General features: G+C 42.7%; 1 protein-coding gene across 3 annotated transcripts in view; it reads right to left on the bottom strand.

The window, feature by feature from the left end:
• The window catches only part of LOC122562605, a 230,626-nt gene that overhangs the window by 4,038 nt on the left and 206,286 nt on the right, over nucleotides 1–20,302 (bottom strand). For 2 of the 3 annotated variants that reach the window (XM_043715585.1, XM_043715586.1), the window contains exons 7-11: nucleotides 17,646–17,913; nucleotides 15,093–15,264; nucleotides 10,544–10,665; nucleotides 4,157–4,293; nucleotides 3,677–3,752 (exon numbers count right to left, since the gene is read on the bottom strand). In XM_043715585.1, coding sequence (XP_043571520.1) covers nucleotides 3,677–3,752; nucleotides 4,157–4,293; nucleotides 10,544–10,665; nucleotides 15,093–15,264; nucleotides 17,646–17,913 — 775 coding nt within the window. Of the gene's footprint in view, nucleotides 1–3,676; nucleotides 3,753–4,156; nucleotides 4,294–10,543; nucleotides 10,666–15,092; nucleotides 15,265–17,645; nucleotides 17,914–17,940; nucleotides 19,268–20,302 lie in introns of those variants that run through there. The other variant, XM_043715587.1, reaches the window with a different exon arrangement.

Below are 20,302 nucleotides of genomic sequence, written 5' to 3'. Positions count from 1 at the left end.
ATGTTCGGAGATTACAGGGTGACCTGGACAGGTTAGGTGAGTGGTCAGATGCATGGGAGATGCAGTTTAATGTGGATAAATGTATGGTTTCCACTTTGGTGGCAAGAACAGGAAGGCAGATTACTACCGAAATGGAGTCAAGTTAGGTAAAGGGGCAGTACAAAGAGATCTGGGTGTTCTTGTACACCAGTCAATGAAGGCAAGCATGCAGGTACAGCAGGTAGTGAAGAAAGCTAATAGCATGCTGGCCTTCATAACAAGAGGGATTGAGTATAAAAGCAAAGAGGTTCTTCTGCAGCTGTACAGGGCCCTGGTGAGACCACACCTGGAATATTGGGTGCACTGCTGGTCTCCAAATTTGAGGAAAGATATTCTGGCTATTGAGGGAGTGCAGCGTAGGTTCACGAGGTCAATTCCTGGAATGGCGGGACTATCTTATGTTGAAAGATTGGAGCGACTGCGATTGTATACCCTTGAGTTTAGAAGACTAAGAGGGGATCTGATAGAGTCGTATAAGATTATTAAAGGATTGGACACTCTGGAGGCAGGAAACATGTTTCCGCTGATGGGTTAGTCCCGAACCAGACGACACAGCTTAAAAATAAGGAGTAGGCCATTTAGGACAGAGATGAGGAGAAACTTCTTCACCCAGAGAGTGGTGGGTGTGTGGAATGCTCTGCCCCAGAAGGTAGTGGAGGCGCACTCTCTGGATTTGTTTAAGAAAGAGTTGGATAGAGCTCTCAAAGATAGTGGAATCAAGGGTTATGGAGATAAGGCAGGAACAGGATACTGATTGAGGATGATCAGCCATAATCATAATGAATGGTGGTGCAGGCTCGAAGGGCAGAATGGCCTACTCCTGTACCTATTGTCTATTGAAATGGTGGATTTTTTTTGTTTCATGGCCCAGATGCTGCTGTTTCGACCAAGTGGTACATTGTTACCTTGTTCCGGACTCTGTGCTTTGCCCTTGCTAGCTTTTTTAGATTAGATTAGATTACTTACAGTGTGGAAACAGGCCCTTCGGCCCAACAAATCCACACAGCCCCGCCGAAGCGCAACCCACCCATAACCCTACATTTACCCCTTACCTAACACTACGGGCAATTTAGCATGGCCAATTCACCTGACCTGCACATTTTTGGACTGTGAGAGGAAACCGGAGCACCTGGAGGAAACCCACGCAGACACGGGGAGCACGTGCAAACTCCACACAGTCAGTCCCCTGAGGCGGGGATTGAACCCAGGTCTCTGGCACTGTGAGACAGCAGTGCTAACCACTGTGCCTTTTCTTTATAAAGGTACAGTACGCCTACACCTTCATAACAAGTACCCTATCCCAATACACTGACTTATAGGCACTGACAATATTTGGATTTTGTTGGCATATTTCCCTGAGGTTTTGAATAGACTAGGTGACTTAAAGTCATAGAGATGTACAGATCAGAAACAGACCCTTCAGTCCAACCCGTTCATCCCCCCCAGATATCCCAACTCAATCTAGTCCCACCTGCCAGCACCTGGCCCATATCTCTCCAAACCTTTCCTATTCATATACCCATCCAAACGCCTTTTAAATGTTGCAATTGTACCAGCCTCCACCACATCCTCTGGCAGCTCATTTCATACACACACCACCCTCTGCGAGAAAAAGTTGTCCCTTAGTCCCTTTTATATCTTTCCCCTCTCACCCTAAACCTATGCCCTCTAGTTCTGGACTCCCCCACCCCAGGGAAAAGACTTGTCTATTTATCCTTTCCATGTCCCTCATAATTTTGTAAACTTCTATAAAGTCACCCCTCAGCCTTCAGTGCTCCAGGGAAAACAGCCCCAGCCTGTTTTTTCCTCTCCCTATAGCTCAAATCCTCCAATCCTGGCACCATCCTTGTAAATCTTTTCTGAACCCTTTCAAGTTTCAGAACATCTTTCCGATAGGAAGGAGACCAGAATTGCATGAAAAATTCCAACAGTGGCCTAACCAATGTCCTGTACAGCCGCAACATGACCTCCCAACCCCTGTACTCAATATGCTGACCAATAAAAGAAAGCATACCAAATGCCTTCTTCACTATCCTATCTACCTGCAAGTCCACTTTCAAGGAGCTATGAACCTGAACTCCAAGGTCTCTTTGTTTAGCAGCACTCTCTAGGACCTTACCAAAATGCAGCACCTCATATTTATCTGAATTAAACGCAATCTGCCACTTGTCAGCCCATTGGCCCATCTAATCAAGATCCTGTTGTAATGTGAGGTAACCTTCTTTGCTGTCCGCTACATCTCCAATTATGGTGTCATCTGCAAACTTACTAACTGTACCTCTTATGCTCACATCCAAATCATTTATGTAAATGACAAAAATTCAAACTGATCCTTGTGGCACTCCACTGGTCATCTTTTAATAGATTGTGGTGTACAGTTTTCCATTGTATTAGTAACACCTGAGTGGTGTATCTGGTGCTGTTACTTTGTTGTATGTGCATCTGCAAAGCTGGCCCATGCACAAACCAGACATTCAGGTAGCATCAGGAGTTTGTATAGATGGAATATTCTCATCAAGTAAAAGTCCTGATGGTCAAACAAATGGCTCTCATGCTCTGGAGGCTGGGGTTCAGTTTTAGATAGGACATACTATTCTGCTCCAACAATGTTCTTAAGCCATTTTCAGAAGATCACCTAGTACTCCACGAGAAACTTAATTATTCCTTTCTGTATGTATCATTTCTTCAGGGATTGATTGTACAAGACCGGAGAACTCTCTACATTTAGAAATTCAATCATCTTGCACATTTGTCCCAGTTATCACTGCTTTTCTTGTCACTGTGATGATGATCAACAATGAAGGATGATCACAGATGCTCTTCTGCAAACGTTCACTTGGTTGTGATTTCTTTTTCAAATTCTCGATCCACGCTATTAACCATGTCATCTACCCATATAGCTTAATCCAAACTGACACCACTAAAAAGATTTGTGATTTTGTGAAGTAAAGATGTAGGGATAGCATTCATGTAGAAAAGAAATCCAAGTTCTGGAAATTGTGGACAAATTCAGTTTGAATAACAAATTGATCCCCATTCCATCTTTGTAAAGCACCTGCTACACCATCATAGCAAACAGCTAGTATACAGCTTTGCTGTGTGCTCCATGTAGATACATCTGCCATGAAATCTGCTGCCTTGGTCCATCACTCTCACCTGTCTTGTCATACACTGTATCTTATCTGCAACGTTCCATACCATCCATCATCCAACTTCACCCTAGAATGATCCTTCTTTCTGCTGCCCTCTGGAAGAAATCTCTGTAGCTGACAGGCTTTGATCAAATGGCCAAAGTACTGACTTTTTTGTTGTCACTTGTTTTTTTTTTGTTTGTCCTTGCTATTTTATGGTCTGAGACAGTATGGTTGCATCAAATGGATATTGCTGCTTATTCCCAATTCAATCTGGCTGCTGTTTTAGCTGCTCCTACCTCTCCTCCATACTATTATATTGCTGCTCTTTCTCTCCTATTATTATTCCAGAAGTGACTGGGTGTTATTCAACGATAAATCATTAGGCTCATTTCCTGGAACAGACCAAAACCTCATTGCATTTTCAAATTGTACCAAGCAGCAAAGTGTCAGACAGGGATCACACTTTGATGAATACAAGCACGCAGCAGTTCATTAAATCTTACCTTGTCTGGTTGATGCTGACTCAGTCTTTTCTTTGATTTTAGCTCCTGTAACCATGGAGGAGGCATTTCATCTGACCTAAAAGGAGGAATGCAAATTCCAAAGTTCATCATAATCATATACAGCCGAGAGTAAAAGATAGCTGGAAGTAAAGTATGATATTGTAACACAATTATGGATTGGCTTTGTACAACAGATTGAGCCCCCTGAAGCTGTCCAAACCCAGACAGACAGTTTGTGCATCTAGCAATGGATCCCATTTCAAGAGACAGTATTCAAGAGACAAGGAGGAGAACATGAGCAAGAGTTAACTCCTACTGATGTGCCTTCTGGAAGAAGATATCGAGTTACGTTGGGAGCAAATCCTGTTTCAGGTTTCTCAGCTTGGCTCAGGAAATTAGAGAGAGAACAGAGGAGCTTAAAATACTCCGGAAGTTGTAGTTGAAAGACAGTTTAAACAGACTGAAAACATCTCTGCTTACCCTTCCCCTTTATTATTTGTAGACGGCATCACCCTGAGCCCTTGCTGAGCAGGAGGGCTGCAAGATCTGCAATGCTGCTCACAGCTTGATTCATCTTCATCATTGTCATTCTCTGCTCTATTCCTCCGCAGACTGGCCTAGAAGGAGCGAGATAGAAACAGACCAGGAGTGATTCGGAACAACCACAGTGACATTGGGTACAATCTACTCACTCCAGAAGGCGGCAGCCACTGCAGGCCTGGTGCTGAATGAGAAGTGTGTGACAGTATTTAAACCTGAATTATACAGTCAGTAATGGATGTGTGCGAACCACAGCCACTCTATTTCAATAGATGGAAATGAGGAAAGAGAATCAATGAGAAAGCACCACTTAACCCACCAGGACTCTAAATAAGCTGGTTCATTACTTACTCTAAGTCACTCATTTAATCTTGCGAGGAACCTAAGCATTATTCCTGCCTTAGAAAAATAAAACCATCAAAACTTGATAATGTTTTAACCTCACCCTCTAGCTTATACATTCTAGTTCGGAAATTTTCATAAATCCAGCAGCTCAGGAACTGTAAGGTTTCAATTGTGTTTCTTATCTCTTTTCTCCCTTCCAGGTTTCTGGGGTCAGTTGGGCCATGGCCTTCCCTGGGATTGATATAAATTGCGGACCATGTACTGTCGTAATTCACCATTGTCTTCTGCAGGACAGCTGACCAGGAAGCTCTCCTGCTCCATCAGGCTTACTGGAAGGATTTATAGGCTGACATTCAATCTGTTTGGCCACAATACAAACTCATTTCCAATGCCCAACAAGTTCTGGCATGGGTCTTGAATCCAGAGCTTTTGATCTCAAGGTATGGTCATTAATATTACACACAAGGCCTCATTATCTTTAGAAGTCTTTTTTCTTATAATCTTGAGTACTATTCTTTTCAACATCTTCATCCAGTTCCTCTCAAGGGTGTTAATTGATAAAGTGGTAATCACTCTTACTGAGAATTTAATTAGTACACCCACAAAATATCTTTCCATCCTCAATTTTCCACAACGCTACTTAATATTATACATTACTTGACTTTCACTTTTAGGCTTACAATTCAAGTTGAATAATATGCCTGTCTCTACATTATCTATTCCTTCCAACTTTAAAACCTAGATATTTATTCCATTAACACCAGTGAATTAAATGCACTCTATAGCTTACAACACAAAGTCTTGGCTAATTTTTCCTTCTTATTCTTTGAATTCTGCTGAATGTTCATTTGAACAGAAGGTAAACAGGAAGTTTCTTCAGTGTCACTGGGTCAAAATCCTGTCGTTCCCTTCTTAATAGCATTGTGGGTCTACTTACAACATAGGGACTGCAGCCGTTCAAGAAGGTAGCTCATCACCACCTTCTTAAGAACAAGGAGGGACATGCAATAAATGCTGGGCAGCCACATCCCACAAGCAAATAAAAAGTGTCTAAAATAAAGTCTCATAAGACTGGAAATAATTTGTTCTGACATGGTCAGAAGAATTTTGAGATGGATCCCTTTATTTGATAATAATAATAGAAATAGTGGAAACACCTATGGGAATAAAAGAATTTAATTTGACCGCTCATCATCAAATCTGATAAAAAAAATCATTAACCTGAAACACTGACTTGTTACTTCCCTCTGCAGCAGTTGTATGACCTGCTTTTTAACAGCTTGTTACCAACTGGCTTTGGCACAAATCTAGTATAGTTGGCTGCATTTCCCCTTTGCTACAAGTACAGTCGGGGCAGTGTATTTACTGTATGAAAGGAAACAAAGCAAGACTTTTTCTGCATTTCTCTCATTCACCACAAGGTGTCCCTGATACACACTGGACAGGATACCCTGTCCTGACTTCGCAGGATCTCAAAACCAATACAGTACATTGTCCTCCACAGCATATCAATGCATCCTGTGGAAACAGGTTCTCTAGTGCCAAAGGACAACATCCAGCAAAACACCACACCCATCCCCATTAGTTAGGAATTTCACCAGTTCCCTCAGTCATGTCCCCTTCTCATTTCTCCATACCTTGTCCACTGTTACTCTCTTTCCTCTTTACTATATCTTTTGTAGACTGACTAAATGTAATGTTTACCAAGACCAAGTTGAAAGTATTTTTTTTCCTTATCCTACATCTTCAAGTCTATTGCTACAACTTAGTTAAAAGTCTCTTGCTGATGGGAAATTTATTTTGAACCATTAAGTTGTTCCTACATATTTTTTACATAGATCTCACTTACTGCTGGTCTTTTCTATAGCATAGTGTACTCATCATCCCTTACTCATGCATCGTTTATTAAGGTTTTTAACTTTGAGAGGATGGATGGATGAACTGCTAAAGTGGTTTTAAAACAATTGGCCTTTTTATCCATTACACTCCTATCTACTGATGTTAATAACAGCTGCTTAATATTGTGATTAAAGCCATTTAATAATGTAATTCATGAAGTTAGGTTCTGGTTAGAGAAATACAGTATATTCAGATTGTTTAAACTGTAAGTCCACTGACTTCTCAAAAACAAGTACCTTGTCATGTCCATGTTTAGTTTGGTTGAGCCTTTGCTATAATGGCCTGCTCAACAATAAAAATATTTCACATGATAGTACATCTGTGCCCAAAAAGTGGTTTACCTCAGCCTTGGTACAAGGAATCACTATTAATTTTTAAGAGACTTCAGCATGCTGTCATCCACAAGCCTGAAGCAGACAGAGCTCTCAAATTCCCTAACTTATTTGGTCCTTATTATATAAAGAACCCAGACATCATTTCAACTAATCCACTGAACAGGTTATGGGTGTGCATTCACTGTCCAACAGTGAAATTAGTCTGTGGCTAAAACATTAATGACTGAGCTGAAGCTTTTTGTAACTACTACAATTCCCTCTGCCTGATCAGTATCACCATCTTCTCCTTCCATACCTACCGTGAGATGTGTAATTTTGAACACCTTTGTCATTCTATTACATGATGGTATTTCGAGTTACATCCAAAACATCCATTGACCACATGCCAGGCATTTCTGAGGTTTATTCTTCTGTTATAGTCACTTAATTCCTGTTGTCTGTTACATTTGTTGGAGGTACCTCTATCCTCATTTTGTAATGATTCCCCTTCACGTTGACACTTTTGACCTGTATCTAGATGGTCTGACATTGTCACTATTGTCTATCCTTTGTGGTATGGAATGTCCCATTTGAGTCACATAGGCCATTAGGAGCAAGTGTTTTCCCAGAGTATACGTTTTTAAGGTTTCAGATATTTGCTCCAATAGTGTGCTACATTCTGAAAATCTAGCTTCAGTTATTGCTGGCAGTCTATCCATATTTGACACTTCAGCATAGTCCATACATTTAAAGACAAGCACTGAGTTGGGAATCTCTAAACAAACTCTTGCCAATCTTGAATGAAGTCTGTTAAACTCCAAAGCTTGGGCTTCTTGCTCTGAGAAGTTTACAGCTTACTTTGCTCCTGGAAGCAGATGACAATGATATGTCTATAATCTGTTTTGGCAGAGTAATAATGTTTATCCATATCTCCATTTTATTTTTCCCCACTGATCATAAGGCTCACTGGGAAATCAGATTCCAGCAGTTTACACTTTATTTAAGCCATTCTTCTCAAAGATAACTTAAATTACAACATTCAGTCTGAAAAGAACCGTTTATTTCTCATCATCACCTTTAGGCAACCATCTCCTGCCACCAATATCAATTTGGATTCAAGCGAGTTGATGAGACAGAAACCAAGACCATTTCTTGTGGACAGAGTTTATTAAACTTCTCAATCTTACAGCTTCTTCCACATAATCCCATTTGTTTCCCCTTTATATCGATCCATTCAACTACATAACCAATTATCTCAATATAACAAGTATTTAAACAGATAATCAACACTGGCTTCCCTTTTGTACACAACTCAGCCAAGCAGCTGCCAGAGACCGGGTCCTCAATCATGCTCACACACACCTGGTTAATTCCTATTTCTCAGGACGGGAATATTGATGCCAACTGTAATTTCCTTTCAACAACTCCAGCAGACGTCTGCTCACTCAGCTTCACATATTCAACATCACGAGTACCTTCTCTCTGTTTCCACTAAACACTATTTTCATTGAGCCATTAGAAACAAAGTACTTACATTTTCAAAAGCCCCTTTTTCAGCTTAGGAGACCTGACTGCATTTTATGTTTCAATAAATACTAAACTATAGTCACTGTTGTAAACGTAGGAAACAGGACATTCAATCTGTATGTAGCAAACAGTAATAGGATAATTTCCAGGTTATCTGGTTTAGGTGTTGAATGAATATTCATACTGATATGAACGCTAATCTCCTCTGGTCATCTTCAAATTGTGATATGGGCTTTATTGCTTCTACCATCTGGAGCTTTTATATAACGCCTCATCTAAAATTCAGCATTATCGACGGCACTGCATTAGAATGTCATCTTAACTAATAAACTTAAGTCTATGTAGTCAGACTTGAATCTACAATGTCTGACTAACACATGAACAGTACCAGCTAATGGCTCACAGCTGGCATCTATGTTCACTCTTCTTTAAATACTGCGTAAATAATACTTTACAGAAGACAATGTATAAGCTTTAGTGAATATTCCTGAAATCATTAAAACGAGTGAAGCTCAACAATGCTAATAACTGACGGAATGGAAATTAAAATTTCAATCTTATCATGAAGATTTATTTAGAAAGCCAGTTATTCCAAGCAGGAAATGGAATTTAAGAGACTATATTCAAGAATGAAAAATATCTATTTGAAGATTCCTAATTCAGTGCTTGCCTTCAAAATGCCAGACATTGTGCCATTGTGTGGAACATAGAAAGACTCCTAGGATTAACTGAAATTGGACTTTCAGAAAGAAACATGCTTGTAGAACAAAGGACAGAAGCCTTAAAAATAAACCTGGGAAACCATCCGTTCCAAACAGTCTTCATGACGCAAATGTAGTTTTGTGGTATTAGATACAGATTCTTGCATGCACAGTCTTTCCCAAGGATAGCTCAATGTTTTAAGTTAATAAAACTATATTATGGTACTAGAATCACCAACGCCTCACCAGCATTGATCTGTGTTCAGTGGAAAATACCTTGCAGCTGGAATGTTGTATCAGTAAGGATTTAAGTGCGAGGTCACGCTGGTGACCTATTGGCATGCTCGACAAGCTTAAAGGAATTTTACAAGTATTGTGGTTCTGTTCGCTGAGCTGGGAATTTGTGTTGCAGACGTTTCGTCCCCTGTCTAGGTGACATCCTCAGTCTTGGGAGCCTCCTGTGAAGCGCTTCTGTGATCTTTCCTTCGGCATTTGTAGTGGTTTGAATCTGCCGCTTCCGGTTGTCACTTCCAGCTGTCCGTTGCAGTGGTTGGTATATTGGATCCAGATCAATGTGCTTATTGATTGAATCTGTGGATGAATGCCATGCGTCTAGGAATTCCCTGGCTGTTCTCTGTTTGGCTTGTCCTATAATGTTGTCCCAGTCGAATTCATGTTGCTTGTCATCTGCATGTGTGGCTACTAAGGATAGCTGGTCGTGTTGTTTCATGGCTAGTTGGTGTTCATGGATGTGGATCATTAGCTGTCTTCCTGTTTGTCCTATGCAGTGTTTTGTACAGTCCTTGCATGGGATTTTGTACACTACACTGGTTTTGCTGGGTATCGGGTCCTTCGTTCTGGTGAGTTGTTGTCTGAGTGTGGCTGTTGGTTTGTGTGCTGTTATGAGTCCTAGTGGTCGCAGTAGTCTGGCTGTCAGTTCGGAAATGCTCTTGATGTATGGTAGTGTGGCTAGTCCTTTGGGTTGCGGCATGTCCTCGTTCCGTTGTCTTTCCCTTAGGCATCTGTTGATGAAATTACGGGGGTATCCGTTTTTGGCGAATACATTGTATAGGTGTTCTTCTTCCTCTTTTTGCAGTTCTGGTGTACTGCAGTGTGTTGTGGCCCTTTTGAATAGTGTCTTGATGCAACTTCTTTTGTGTGTGTTGGGGTGGTTGCTTTCGTTGTTTAGGACTTGGTCTGGGTGTGTGTGGCTTTCCCTTAAACCTTTGTGGCGAATTCTCCGTGTACCATCACGTCTAGGAATGGGAGTTGGTTGTCCTTTTCTTCCCCTCTAGTGAATCGGATTCCTGTGAGTGTGGCATTGCTGATCCGGTGTGTATTCTCTATTTCCGTGTTTTTAATGATTACAAAGATGTTGGGTTTGTCTTCACAGGAGGCTCCCAAACACGGAGGATGTCACCTAGACAAGGGACGAAACGTCTGCAACACAAATTCCCAGCTCGGCGAACAGAACCACAGCAACGAACACCTGAGCTACAAATCTTCTCACAAATTTTACAAGTATTTTCAGAGAATGTTACCTTTAGTACTGAGGGGTCCATCCCAGGAAACATTGCAACTCTTGGACACTGAGATATTGTAAGCTTCTGGGGTCTTACGACCTCCTCATCAATCAATTCTTCATGTACAGTTGGCCTGGACTCTGATGAGGAGAATTTAGAGAAACAGTAATTCACACATGACAATAATGTGATGGGTCCCCTTTTCTTGCCCCTCTTTACATTCCCCATATCATTATTTCTGACTAATCGAATAGGTGGCAGGTCACAGTATGTGAGATTCCTTATCCTTAAAACTTTGCTTTTGAACATATTGTGTATGTCTGAGTGTGGATGTATTAGAAAATTATTCAATTTCAGGGCTATCACAGTTGAGCCAGATCTTGCTGTCACCTTATGTTCATACACATGTGTTTTAAGCAAAGGGGAACATGTCAGGAATCCTGGCCCTTTCCTTTCCCCTTCCATTTTTAATCTAGAGTCGGAGACCAATTGGAACACCTCATTGCTGCCTGGTCTAAGATCAGTTAATAAGGTTTTTGTATTGACTGGGTATATCACTGGTCTGTATTCCTTACCACATTCTTTGAGCCATGGGGAAAACAAGAAAAAATGTTAGTTTGACTGTTTGGATTTATGTTCTTCCCTCCTTGTGGGGACAGAGTCAACCTCTGCCGGCTTCTATCTCACGATGGCGGAACTGAGATGTACCCTACGAAGAATAATGAATGAACCTACCTCTTCCCACTTACTGGTGCGAAGGCAGGAGCTGCTTCGTGTATGAGCATTACACTAGCAACCAGTCACAGAACTATCCCTCAACCATTTTTTTGAATTTCAAAAATATACGTTATTCATAAAAAAATCTCCTTATATATATACATTGTCTCAAAAGCAGTTTGGTTCTTTACAGTTGCATATCAAACAAATAAACAAAAACATTGACTCTATCTAAAAAACCAAAGACCTCTCTTACACATACAACACAAATATTTAGATATATTTGAGGGAGTAGGAGAGTCCGTTTAGTGAATGGACCTCCATTTACCTTCAGCAGGAAGACCTCAGAGAGTGGTCTTTCTCCACTGCCCCTTGGCAGCAGCTGCCCCCCAGCTTTAGTGTGTCCCTCAGCACATAGTCCTGGACCTTGGAATGTGCCAGTCTGCAACACTCAGTCGGGGTCAACTTTCGGCTCTGGAAGATCAACAAGTTTTGGGAAGACCAAGGCATGTCTTTCATCAAGTTGATGTTCCTCCAGGCATAGATGATGTTTGTTTTGGTGCGTGCCCAAGGGAACAGACCGTAGAGCACAGTGTCCTGCATCACGGAGCTGTTCGGGATGAAATACGACAAGAACTATTGCGTCTTTCACCAGATGTCCTTTGCAAAGACACATTCCAGGAGGAGATGTGTGACAGTCTCTACCCCACCCGCCTCCCTGCAGCCGCACTGAAGGCAGCGTGTGGTGGTGCAGACCGAAGATAGAACAGTACAGCACAGAACAGGCCTTCAGCCCACGATGTTGTGCCGACCATTGATCCTCATGTATGCACCCTCAAATTTCTGTGACCATATGCATGTCCAGCAGTCTCTTAAATGTCCCCAATTACCGTGCTTCCACAACTGCTGCTGGCAACGCATTCCATGCTCTCTCAACTCTGTGTAAAGAACCCGCCTCTGGCATCCCCGCTATACTTTCCTCCAACCAGCTTAAAACTATGACCCCTCGTGTTAGCCATTTCTGCCCTACCGACTAGGTGTATATGAAGGATCTCACAAGCAGTGCCCTTCTCACCAACAGCCAAGTGATGTCTTGGTGCTTGTTGGGAAATTCTGTTGATGTGGCATTCCGCCAAAGGACTTTGACAGTCTATTCTGGAATCACCGAAAGGACCCATCCTCTCCTTTTCCCACAGGATCTCAAGGAAGTGATATGCTAACCACTTTCTGATGGACTTGTGGTCAAAGGTGTTTCTCTTGGATATGGAACAGTCCAACTAATTGAAGGGTTCTGTGACATCAAGACCAGTCCCATCTTTTGCAACACTGGGGACAGGTAGAATCTCAGTACGTAGAGACACTTAGTATTTGCATATCGAGGGTCTGCGCACAGCTTCGTGCAGCTGCACACAAACGTGGCCATCAGGATGAGGGAGGCATTGGAAATCCACCGCCCCCCCTACCCCCCCATCCCATCCCATTCCATCAAGGACATTGTCCAGAGCATCCCTGTCGACACGGTACATCTTTAATCTCCAGCTGAAGTGAAAGGTGGCTCGGGTCACAGTAACCACACACGTCTGGAATTGGGCCAGATCTGCGCCACAAACATACAACATCACCAACAGTACCTCTCACTTGATGACCAGATCTTTACCAGAAATGGAGAGTGAATGGGGCACCCAAATGCCTAATTTTTGCCTCAACTTGGCAGTATGCTCCTCCCATGTTTTTGTGCATGTCCTGATGATGCAGACTCCCTGTCACAGTGCCCTCACTCACCCTCTCCACTCGGTGACACTGACTCCCTGTCACAGTGCCCTCACCCTCTCCACTCGGTAACGCTGACTCCCTGTCACAGTGGCCTCACTCACCCTCTCCACTCGGTAACACTGACTCCCTGTCACAGTGCCCTCACCCTCTCCACTCGGTGACACTGACTCCCTGTCAGTGCCCTCACCCACCCTCTCCACTGGGTGACACTGACTCCCTGTCACAGTGCCCTCACACACCCTCTCCACTGGGTGACACTGACTCCCTGTCACAGTGCCCTCACCCACCCTCACCACTCAGTGACACTGACTCCCTGTCACAGTGCCCTCATTAACCGTCTCCACCCAATGATGCAGACTCCCTGTCACAGTGCCCTCACTCACCCTCAACACTCGGTAACACTGACTCCCTGTCACAGTGCCCTCATTAACCGTCTCCAGCCAGTGTCGCTGACTCCCTGTCACAGTGCCCTCACCCACCGTCTCCACCCAATGATGCAGACTCCCTGTCACAGTGCCCTCACTCACCCACTCCACCCGGTGATGCTGACTCCCTGTCACAGTGCCCTCACCCACCCTCTCCACTGAGTGATGCTGACCCCCTGTCACAGTGCCCTCACTCACCCTCTCCACTCGGTGACACTGACTCCCTGTCACAATGCCCTCACCCTCTCCACTCGGTAACACTGACTCCCTGTCACAGTGCCCTCACTCACCCTCTCCACTTGGTGATGCAGACTCCCTGTCACAGTGCCCTCACCCTCTCCACTCGGTGACACTGACTCCCTGTCACAGTGTCCTCACCCTCTCCACTGGGTGACACTGACTCCCTGTCACAGTGCCCTCACCATCTCCACTCGGTGACACTGACTCCCTGTCACAGTGCCCTCACCCTGTCCACTTGGTGATGCTGACTCCCTGTCACAGTGCCCTCACCCTCTCCACTCGGTGACACTGATTTCCCGTCACAGTGCCCTCACCCTCTCCACTTGGTGATGCTGACTGCCGGTCACAATGCTCTCACCTAATCCTCTCCACATTAGATTAGAGATGCACAGATAACGAACATACAGCAAATAAAACCAAACAGCAAGGAACCTATACAGAACTGACTGATGCAATACAAATACAATATCTGAAAGCAACTGAGAATCGTTAATGCTGCAGGTTGATGACTTGTCATCAAAAACTGATGAGACATCATCAAACTGAAATGTTAACTATTTCTGTCGCCATAAATGACCATGAGACATAACAGCAGATGTAGGCCATTCAGCCTTTTGAGTTTGTTACAACATTCACCGAGATCTGGTTAACCTGATAATCCTCAACTCCAATTTCCTGGCTTTGCTCCAGAACCTTTGAATCCCTTACAGATTAAACAATGGTCAATCTCAACCCTGAATATACTTAATGACCTACCCTCAACATCCCTCTGCAATAAAGAATTCCATGAATATACTGCCCCCTCAAAGAAGTTCTTCCTCATCTTAGTCTTAAATGTGTGACCCCTTACTCTGAAATGATGCCCTCTGGTTCTAGACTCTTCCACAAGCCCTAACAAGCTCCGTAAGAATGTTTTACTTTTCAATAAGGGCACCTCTCATTCTTCTAAAGTAGAGGCCAAAACATCCAAACCTCTGCTTAACAGAAAGCCCCTTCATATCCAGTGTTCATCTGGTGAACCTCCTCTGGATTGCCTCCTATGCCAATATATCTTTCCCTAGATAAGGAAAGAAAAAAGTGATTCACAGTATTCTGAGTGCAGCCTAAATTGTACCTTGTGCATTTTTTTTTAAAGCAAGAGTGCCCTATTTTTACACTCCATTCCCTTTGAAACAAAGGCCAACATTCCAATTGTCTTCCCTATCACCCAGTGAACTTGGGGGGTTAGCTTTTTGTGATGCTACCTGACTTGCTGAATATTTCCAGCATAGTTTGGTTTTCCAGCATCTGTCCTACTTTGATGTTGTGCTTGTTTTATAGAGAACAACCTAAACAGAATCAAATAGGTCTACTGCAACTGTTTCAACTAGTAAAACTCACCCAGTCTCCCACCTAGTATAGTGCTAACTCACCTGTGGAATCTTTATACATCCAGGAATCGTCGGTCCTGTGGAGGAACTGATCTGTGCCATCAGGTTGGTCTCCAAAGCCTGATTTCTTGTGTTTTGTTGGTGCCCGACGTAACGTTTTCCTGCCAAGCTGTATCCGACTCTTCTGAGCACAGCTGTCCAGTGTGGTAACGGGCTGAGGGAGAGATATTTGGAAAGATTGCTGTCGAGATTCAAGTTCAATTTTATCTCCCCGGGTACAAGTTATTTTGTACTCATTGCCGTGAAGGGCATTAATGTGAACACCATATCACATTTCTCAATTAAACATCAACATCAGGCACTAACGCAGGAAACAATGTTAAAGACACATAAGGGATCTTTGGCTTTATGGAAACATGAAGTACAGTTAAGAACTTATGGTAAATCTCAGCTGAGGGACTGTGATTGATTCTGGGAATCACATTTTAGGGAGGACGTCATGACCTTAGGGAGGGTGTAGGTAAGAGATTTATTACAGCAGGCTGACTGGGTGTATATGAAGGATCTCACAAGGGATGAGATATTTCTATAACAAGAAGAGAATGGATTTTGCTAGATTGAACAGAATGTTAAGAGAAGATCTGAAGATTTAGAAAAGTCCAAAACCATGAACAGCTTTGAGGAAATAAACAGGGAGAAACTCTTCAGTGGCAGAGTTGTCAGAAACAATAGGGGATACGTTTATAGGCTGGGCAATTAGAGGTGACACAATGCAAGCATTTGTAAATAGTGAATTATGATCATCAGCAATCCTGCGCATTGCCTGACAAGGTAGTGCAAGTAGGTTCAAAAGAGGCTTGAATAGATATATGAAGGGAAATCATTCACCAGGCTGTGGGGAGAGAGAGAGAGAGACAAGTGGGTTTACTTGATATTCTCATTCAAGCAGCTTGCACATACTTGGTGGCTGCTTTTGCATAATCTTGTAATTTTGTATTTCTCAACAAAAAAAAACTAGCAAATACAGTGCTTTTCATGACCACTGGACATCTCAAAATACTTTCCAGCCAATTAAGTGCTTCGGAAGTACAGTCACCATTATAGTAGATAATATCTGCACAGCAAGATCCCACAAAAAATAACATAGGACAACTATCAGAGAATCTGTGCTTTCCATGTTGATTGAGGGATAAATAACAACCAGGAGACTGGGCAAAATTACCCTGCTCTTCTTCAATATGGTACAACAAATTTCATTTCCATCTAACCCAACAGGTACCCTCACACACTGCAGCACTGCCTCAGTACTGCAGCAGAGGGTTAACTTTGCTGTTGGTTCTCAAGGTCTACAGGAGAACTTGATTCCAGACCGAGTGATGCAGGAAGCATTCCACTAGAAACATTCACAATTCCTGACTGGTTAATGGAAAGAGTTTGACTTCCTGGAAGCACTGCACCTTGCCAGTCTTTGGAGGTGGATTTGGATCCAGAGGTTAAAAGAAAAATGTTAACCTCTGTATCAGCCTGTCTCTAATTTAAAAATAACAACTAAATGCTTTAGGTATACTTAATTGCTTACTGTATTAGATAGTCAGCCTTTTCTACATTTCAACTGCAACTTACAATGTTTGCCCTCCTCCATAGGGTCAGTCACTGAACTACCTTCTAATGATTAGTGTAAGATCTAACTCATCACTCTCTTTTCCAACTTACTCAGTAAATGCATTACTTAGTGCTGATCTACATAGACATGAAGAAGTGTTGCCAACTTTGATTAGTCTATAGTCTTCAAAGAATAATTTCCATAACATTGTTCTTGTGCGATGCCCATGGCAATCATTGGGACATTTGGAAGAGAAGTGTATCTGTCTTTCATTTATTTTGGTCACTTTTGTTTATTGGTTCTCAAAGTAGTGGAGACAGGAAAAGGTGGGGTTGGAGATAGAACATTCTGTCCAGGAAGACATTCAATCAGAGTTGGGCTCAGTTAACTTAACTCAGCAGGTCATCAACTAGGACACCGTAGATTGGAGGTGGGTGACTTCAGCTATAGTTTCTGCTCATGATCCTACTACAGTTCAATAGATATGGAAATGGTTAATAGAAATTTTTGTTTTACTTTGGACCCTCTAGAATAACATCATGGTGTGCCTGCTTCCTGTGCGCACGCACACACTCACACTTGAAGAATGGGCAATGCACTGGAGGGCCTCTCCTATACATGCACTTGACCATCTTGAAAAAGAATAGGAAGGGAGAAAAATTGAAATAAATAAAGCCCATCTTCTTCCACTATGTCCAATTTAAGGATTGCTTTTCTGTTCAATTATGCATGAGGATCTCATTAGCTCTGCATGTACCTGCAAGTCCACATGCCACTTGAGACTTGTTTCTCAGTTTCACTGCTTTTAAAGAGAAAAAAAATGGAAAAGACACCATTCTTAGCCATCAAGTACCTCACAGTTACCAAACATAGTATACAGTTAGCACAATTACAGGATTTTACTGCCTGTCTGGGCTTTCCTCTCAGGACTGATGCTCAACAAGTGTATACAAAGAAATGATTTTGTGCTGTTTCCAGATACCCTCACTTACCTCCAAAAATGAGAATCCCTGGGAAGGTGGACAATTTTGTGTAGATGGATCAGTGGACTGGAGACTGTCTGTATCATCTGGCGATTCCAATTCATAACTTGAAAGGCCATAATTGATATTTCTTGGATCCTGAAAGAAGCTCGGCTGCTCACTGGAAGGGGTCATCTCTGACTGTGAGGATACTGATGCTTGACTTTGTACATGTTCCTTTCTGGGGGATGCAGCCAGAATGGAACTGGGTTCCTTGCAGGGTGACAATGCCTGATAGCTGCAATTCAAGAAAAGGAAAACTGGTCTAAGAGATTTATTGAGCTTCTGTTTATGCAGCTAGGTTGCAGGAAATCCTTTACTCTTTTTTAATCCATCAGTTTGCAATTTAAGTAAATTCCTGCCTTTTCAGACAACAACAAATCTCGAAAGGGAGTGAAAGCTTTGGGAAGCTCTTCATGACTTGTGCTTCTGTAACACATTTCCCATTAGTTTAGTTTTAAGACAATACTCCAAAATGGAGTTTATCTCTGCAATCTTTTTGAGAATTATTTCACAAACAGTAAAGTGACCTTTAGGCTTTCTCTCCATCCATATACTGTTTACTCTGCTAACCTGGATGTTGATCCTTAGTTAGGTATGTCATCATGGTTGCCAGCAATCAGTCATTCCTCAGACAAGTGGTCATTCTACAAGTACAGGCCTGGAGTGGCAGCAGGACATTCGGATGTGGAGGATTATTACAGCCAAGCCTGATCACCAGCTTCACTTCATTTAAGAAGAAGAATTATATTTTCCCCTTATGAAAATTACAACCAAAACCTGGAATCCTAACTTGGTTTCTCATGACTTCTTGCTCAGGGTGTTGTTGGAGCAACTCAGGCATTTACACCAAGATCAAATCAAAAATATTATCGTTTGTTTGACTTAATGCCTGAGGTTTTTTTTAAAAATTCATTCTAAAGGGGTGAGCATTGTTGGCTAGGCAACATTTAAGGCCTAGACCTAATTTTGACAACTATAAGTTACTCGGAGTCGAACCAAGACATTTTGAGGACTGCACTCCAGTTCCACCTCACTTCACTCACGTAAAATTCATCAACAAGGAGATCCAACTACATTATATTGTTGGTCACTGTGTTACTGGTGATGCTGGATTACTGCATTTCTTATTGGCAGAGAGCTCCATTAACTCACAGGAGGTTATACAGGAATGGTGCACATTAGTAGGAGATACTCAAAATACACAGAGCAACTTCCCCAAAAATGCTTGGGAAGGTTCAATCACAGGGATGACCAGAGGAAAGTCATCCTGTAAACAGAATGGACAGAAACTGCGAGGAGCTGCTCCTCAAACGTGAGACTGGTTCTCTCTCAAGTTTACGTTCATAGGCTCATGGTAACCACCAGCAGATAACGTAGGAGAGAAGCTGCATAGGAGTTGAACACTGGCTGTAAGCAAGGCTGCGGGGCCAGAGGTAGTGCGACTTCCACAGGCAGAGGATGCGAGGCTGGAGGGTGTGGGGTCATCAAGGCCTGAGGCAGTGTCGGTTGTTAAGAGTGAGGCTGGGAGCCCATGTGGCAGAGAGACTGGGGGCTGGGGAGTAAGTGAGGCTGCAAACAGGACAGAGGAGCTGCAAAGGAAAGAGAGGGAGAGAGCATTTTCAAATCTTTCAAAAACAGAATATTCAGTGAATTGGCATCAGAAAACTTTAAAGTCATGTGTAATTAACTCATTGTTAATGAAAACAAAATGAGTCTTTAGCATAAGCCTGCAGACGTTCAGAAGCTATGATATGGGGAAGAAATGCAATTAACGCTATTGTAACAAACATGGTGTCAACTCATTAATTTATAATACTGAACAGTTTTATTTAATAAAGATTTGCATTTATGCGATTTCACATTTCAAAGGGATCACATCCTGTGAATTACTTTAAATGCACTGTATCTGAGATAAACATGCAAGTGTTTAGTGTAACCCTCATCAGTCAATGGAAAGCACGTTTAGGTTGCTGCCTTTTATACTTCAAAAGGTCATAGAGTCATAGAGATGTACAGCATGGAAACAGACCCTTCAGTCCAACCCGTCCATGCCGACCAGATATCCCAACCCAATCTAGTCCCACCTGCCAGCACCTGGCCCATATCCCTCCAAACCCTTCCTATTCATATACCCATCCAAATGCCTCTTAAATGTTGCAATTGTACCAGCCTCCACCACTTCCTCTGGCAGCTCATTCCATATACGTATCACCCTCTGCGTGAAAGAGTTGCCCCTTAGGTATCTTTTCCCTCTCACCCTAAACCTATGCCCTCTAGTTCTGAACTCCCCAACCCCAGGGAAAAGATGTTGCCTATTTATCCTATCCATGCCCCTCATAATTTTGTAAACCTCTCTAAAGGTCACCCCTCAGCCTCCGACGCTCCAGGGAAAACAGCTCCAGCCTGTTCAGCCTCTCCCTGTAGCTCAGATCCTCCAACCCGGGCAACATCCTTGTAAATCTTTTCTGAACCCTTTCAAGTTTCACAACATCTTTCCGATAGGAAGGAGATCAGAACTGCATGCAATATTCCAACAGTGGCCTAACCAATGTCCTGTACAGCCGCAACATGACCTCCCAACTCCTGTACTCAATACTCTGACCAATAAAGGAAAGCATACCAAA

Source organism: Chiloscyllium plagiosum, chromosome 25 (assembly GCF_004010195.1).
Source record: "Chiloscyllium plagiosum isolate BGI_BamShark_2017 chromosome 25, ASM401019v2, whole genome shotgun sequence".
NCBI lineage: Eukaryota > Metazoa > Chordata > Chondrichthyes > Orectolobiformes > Hemiscylliidae > Chiloscyllium > Chiloscyllium plagiosum.
This window is presented reverse-complemented; position numbering and strand designations above follow the sequence as displayed.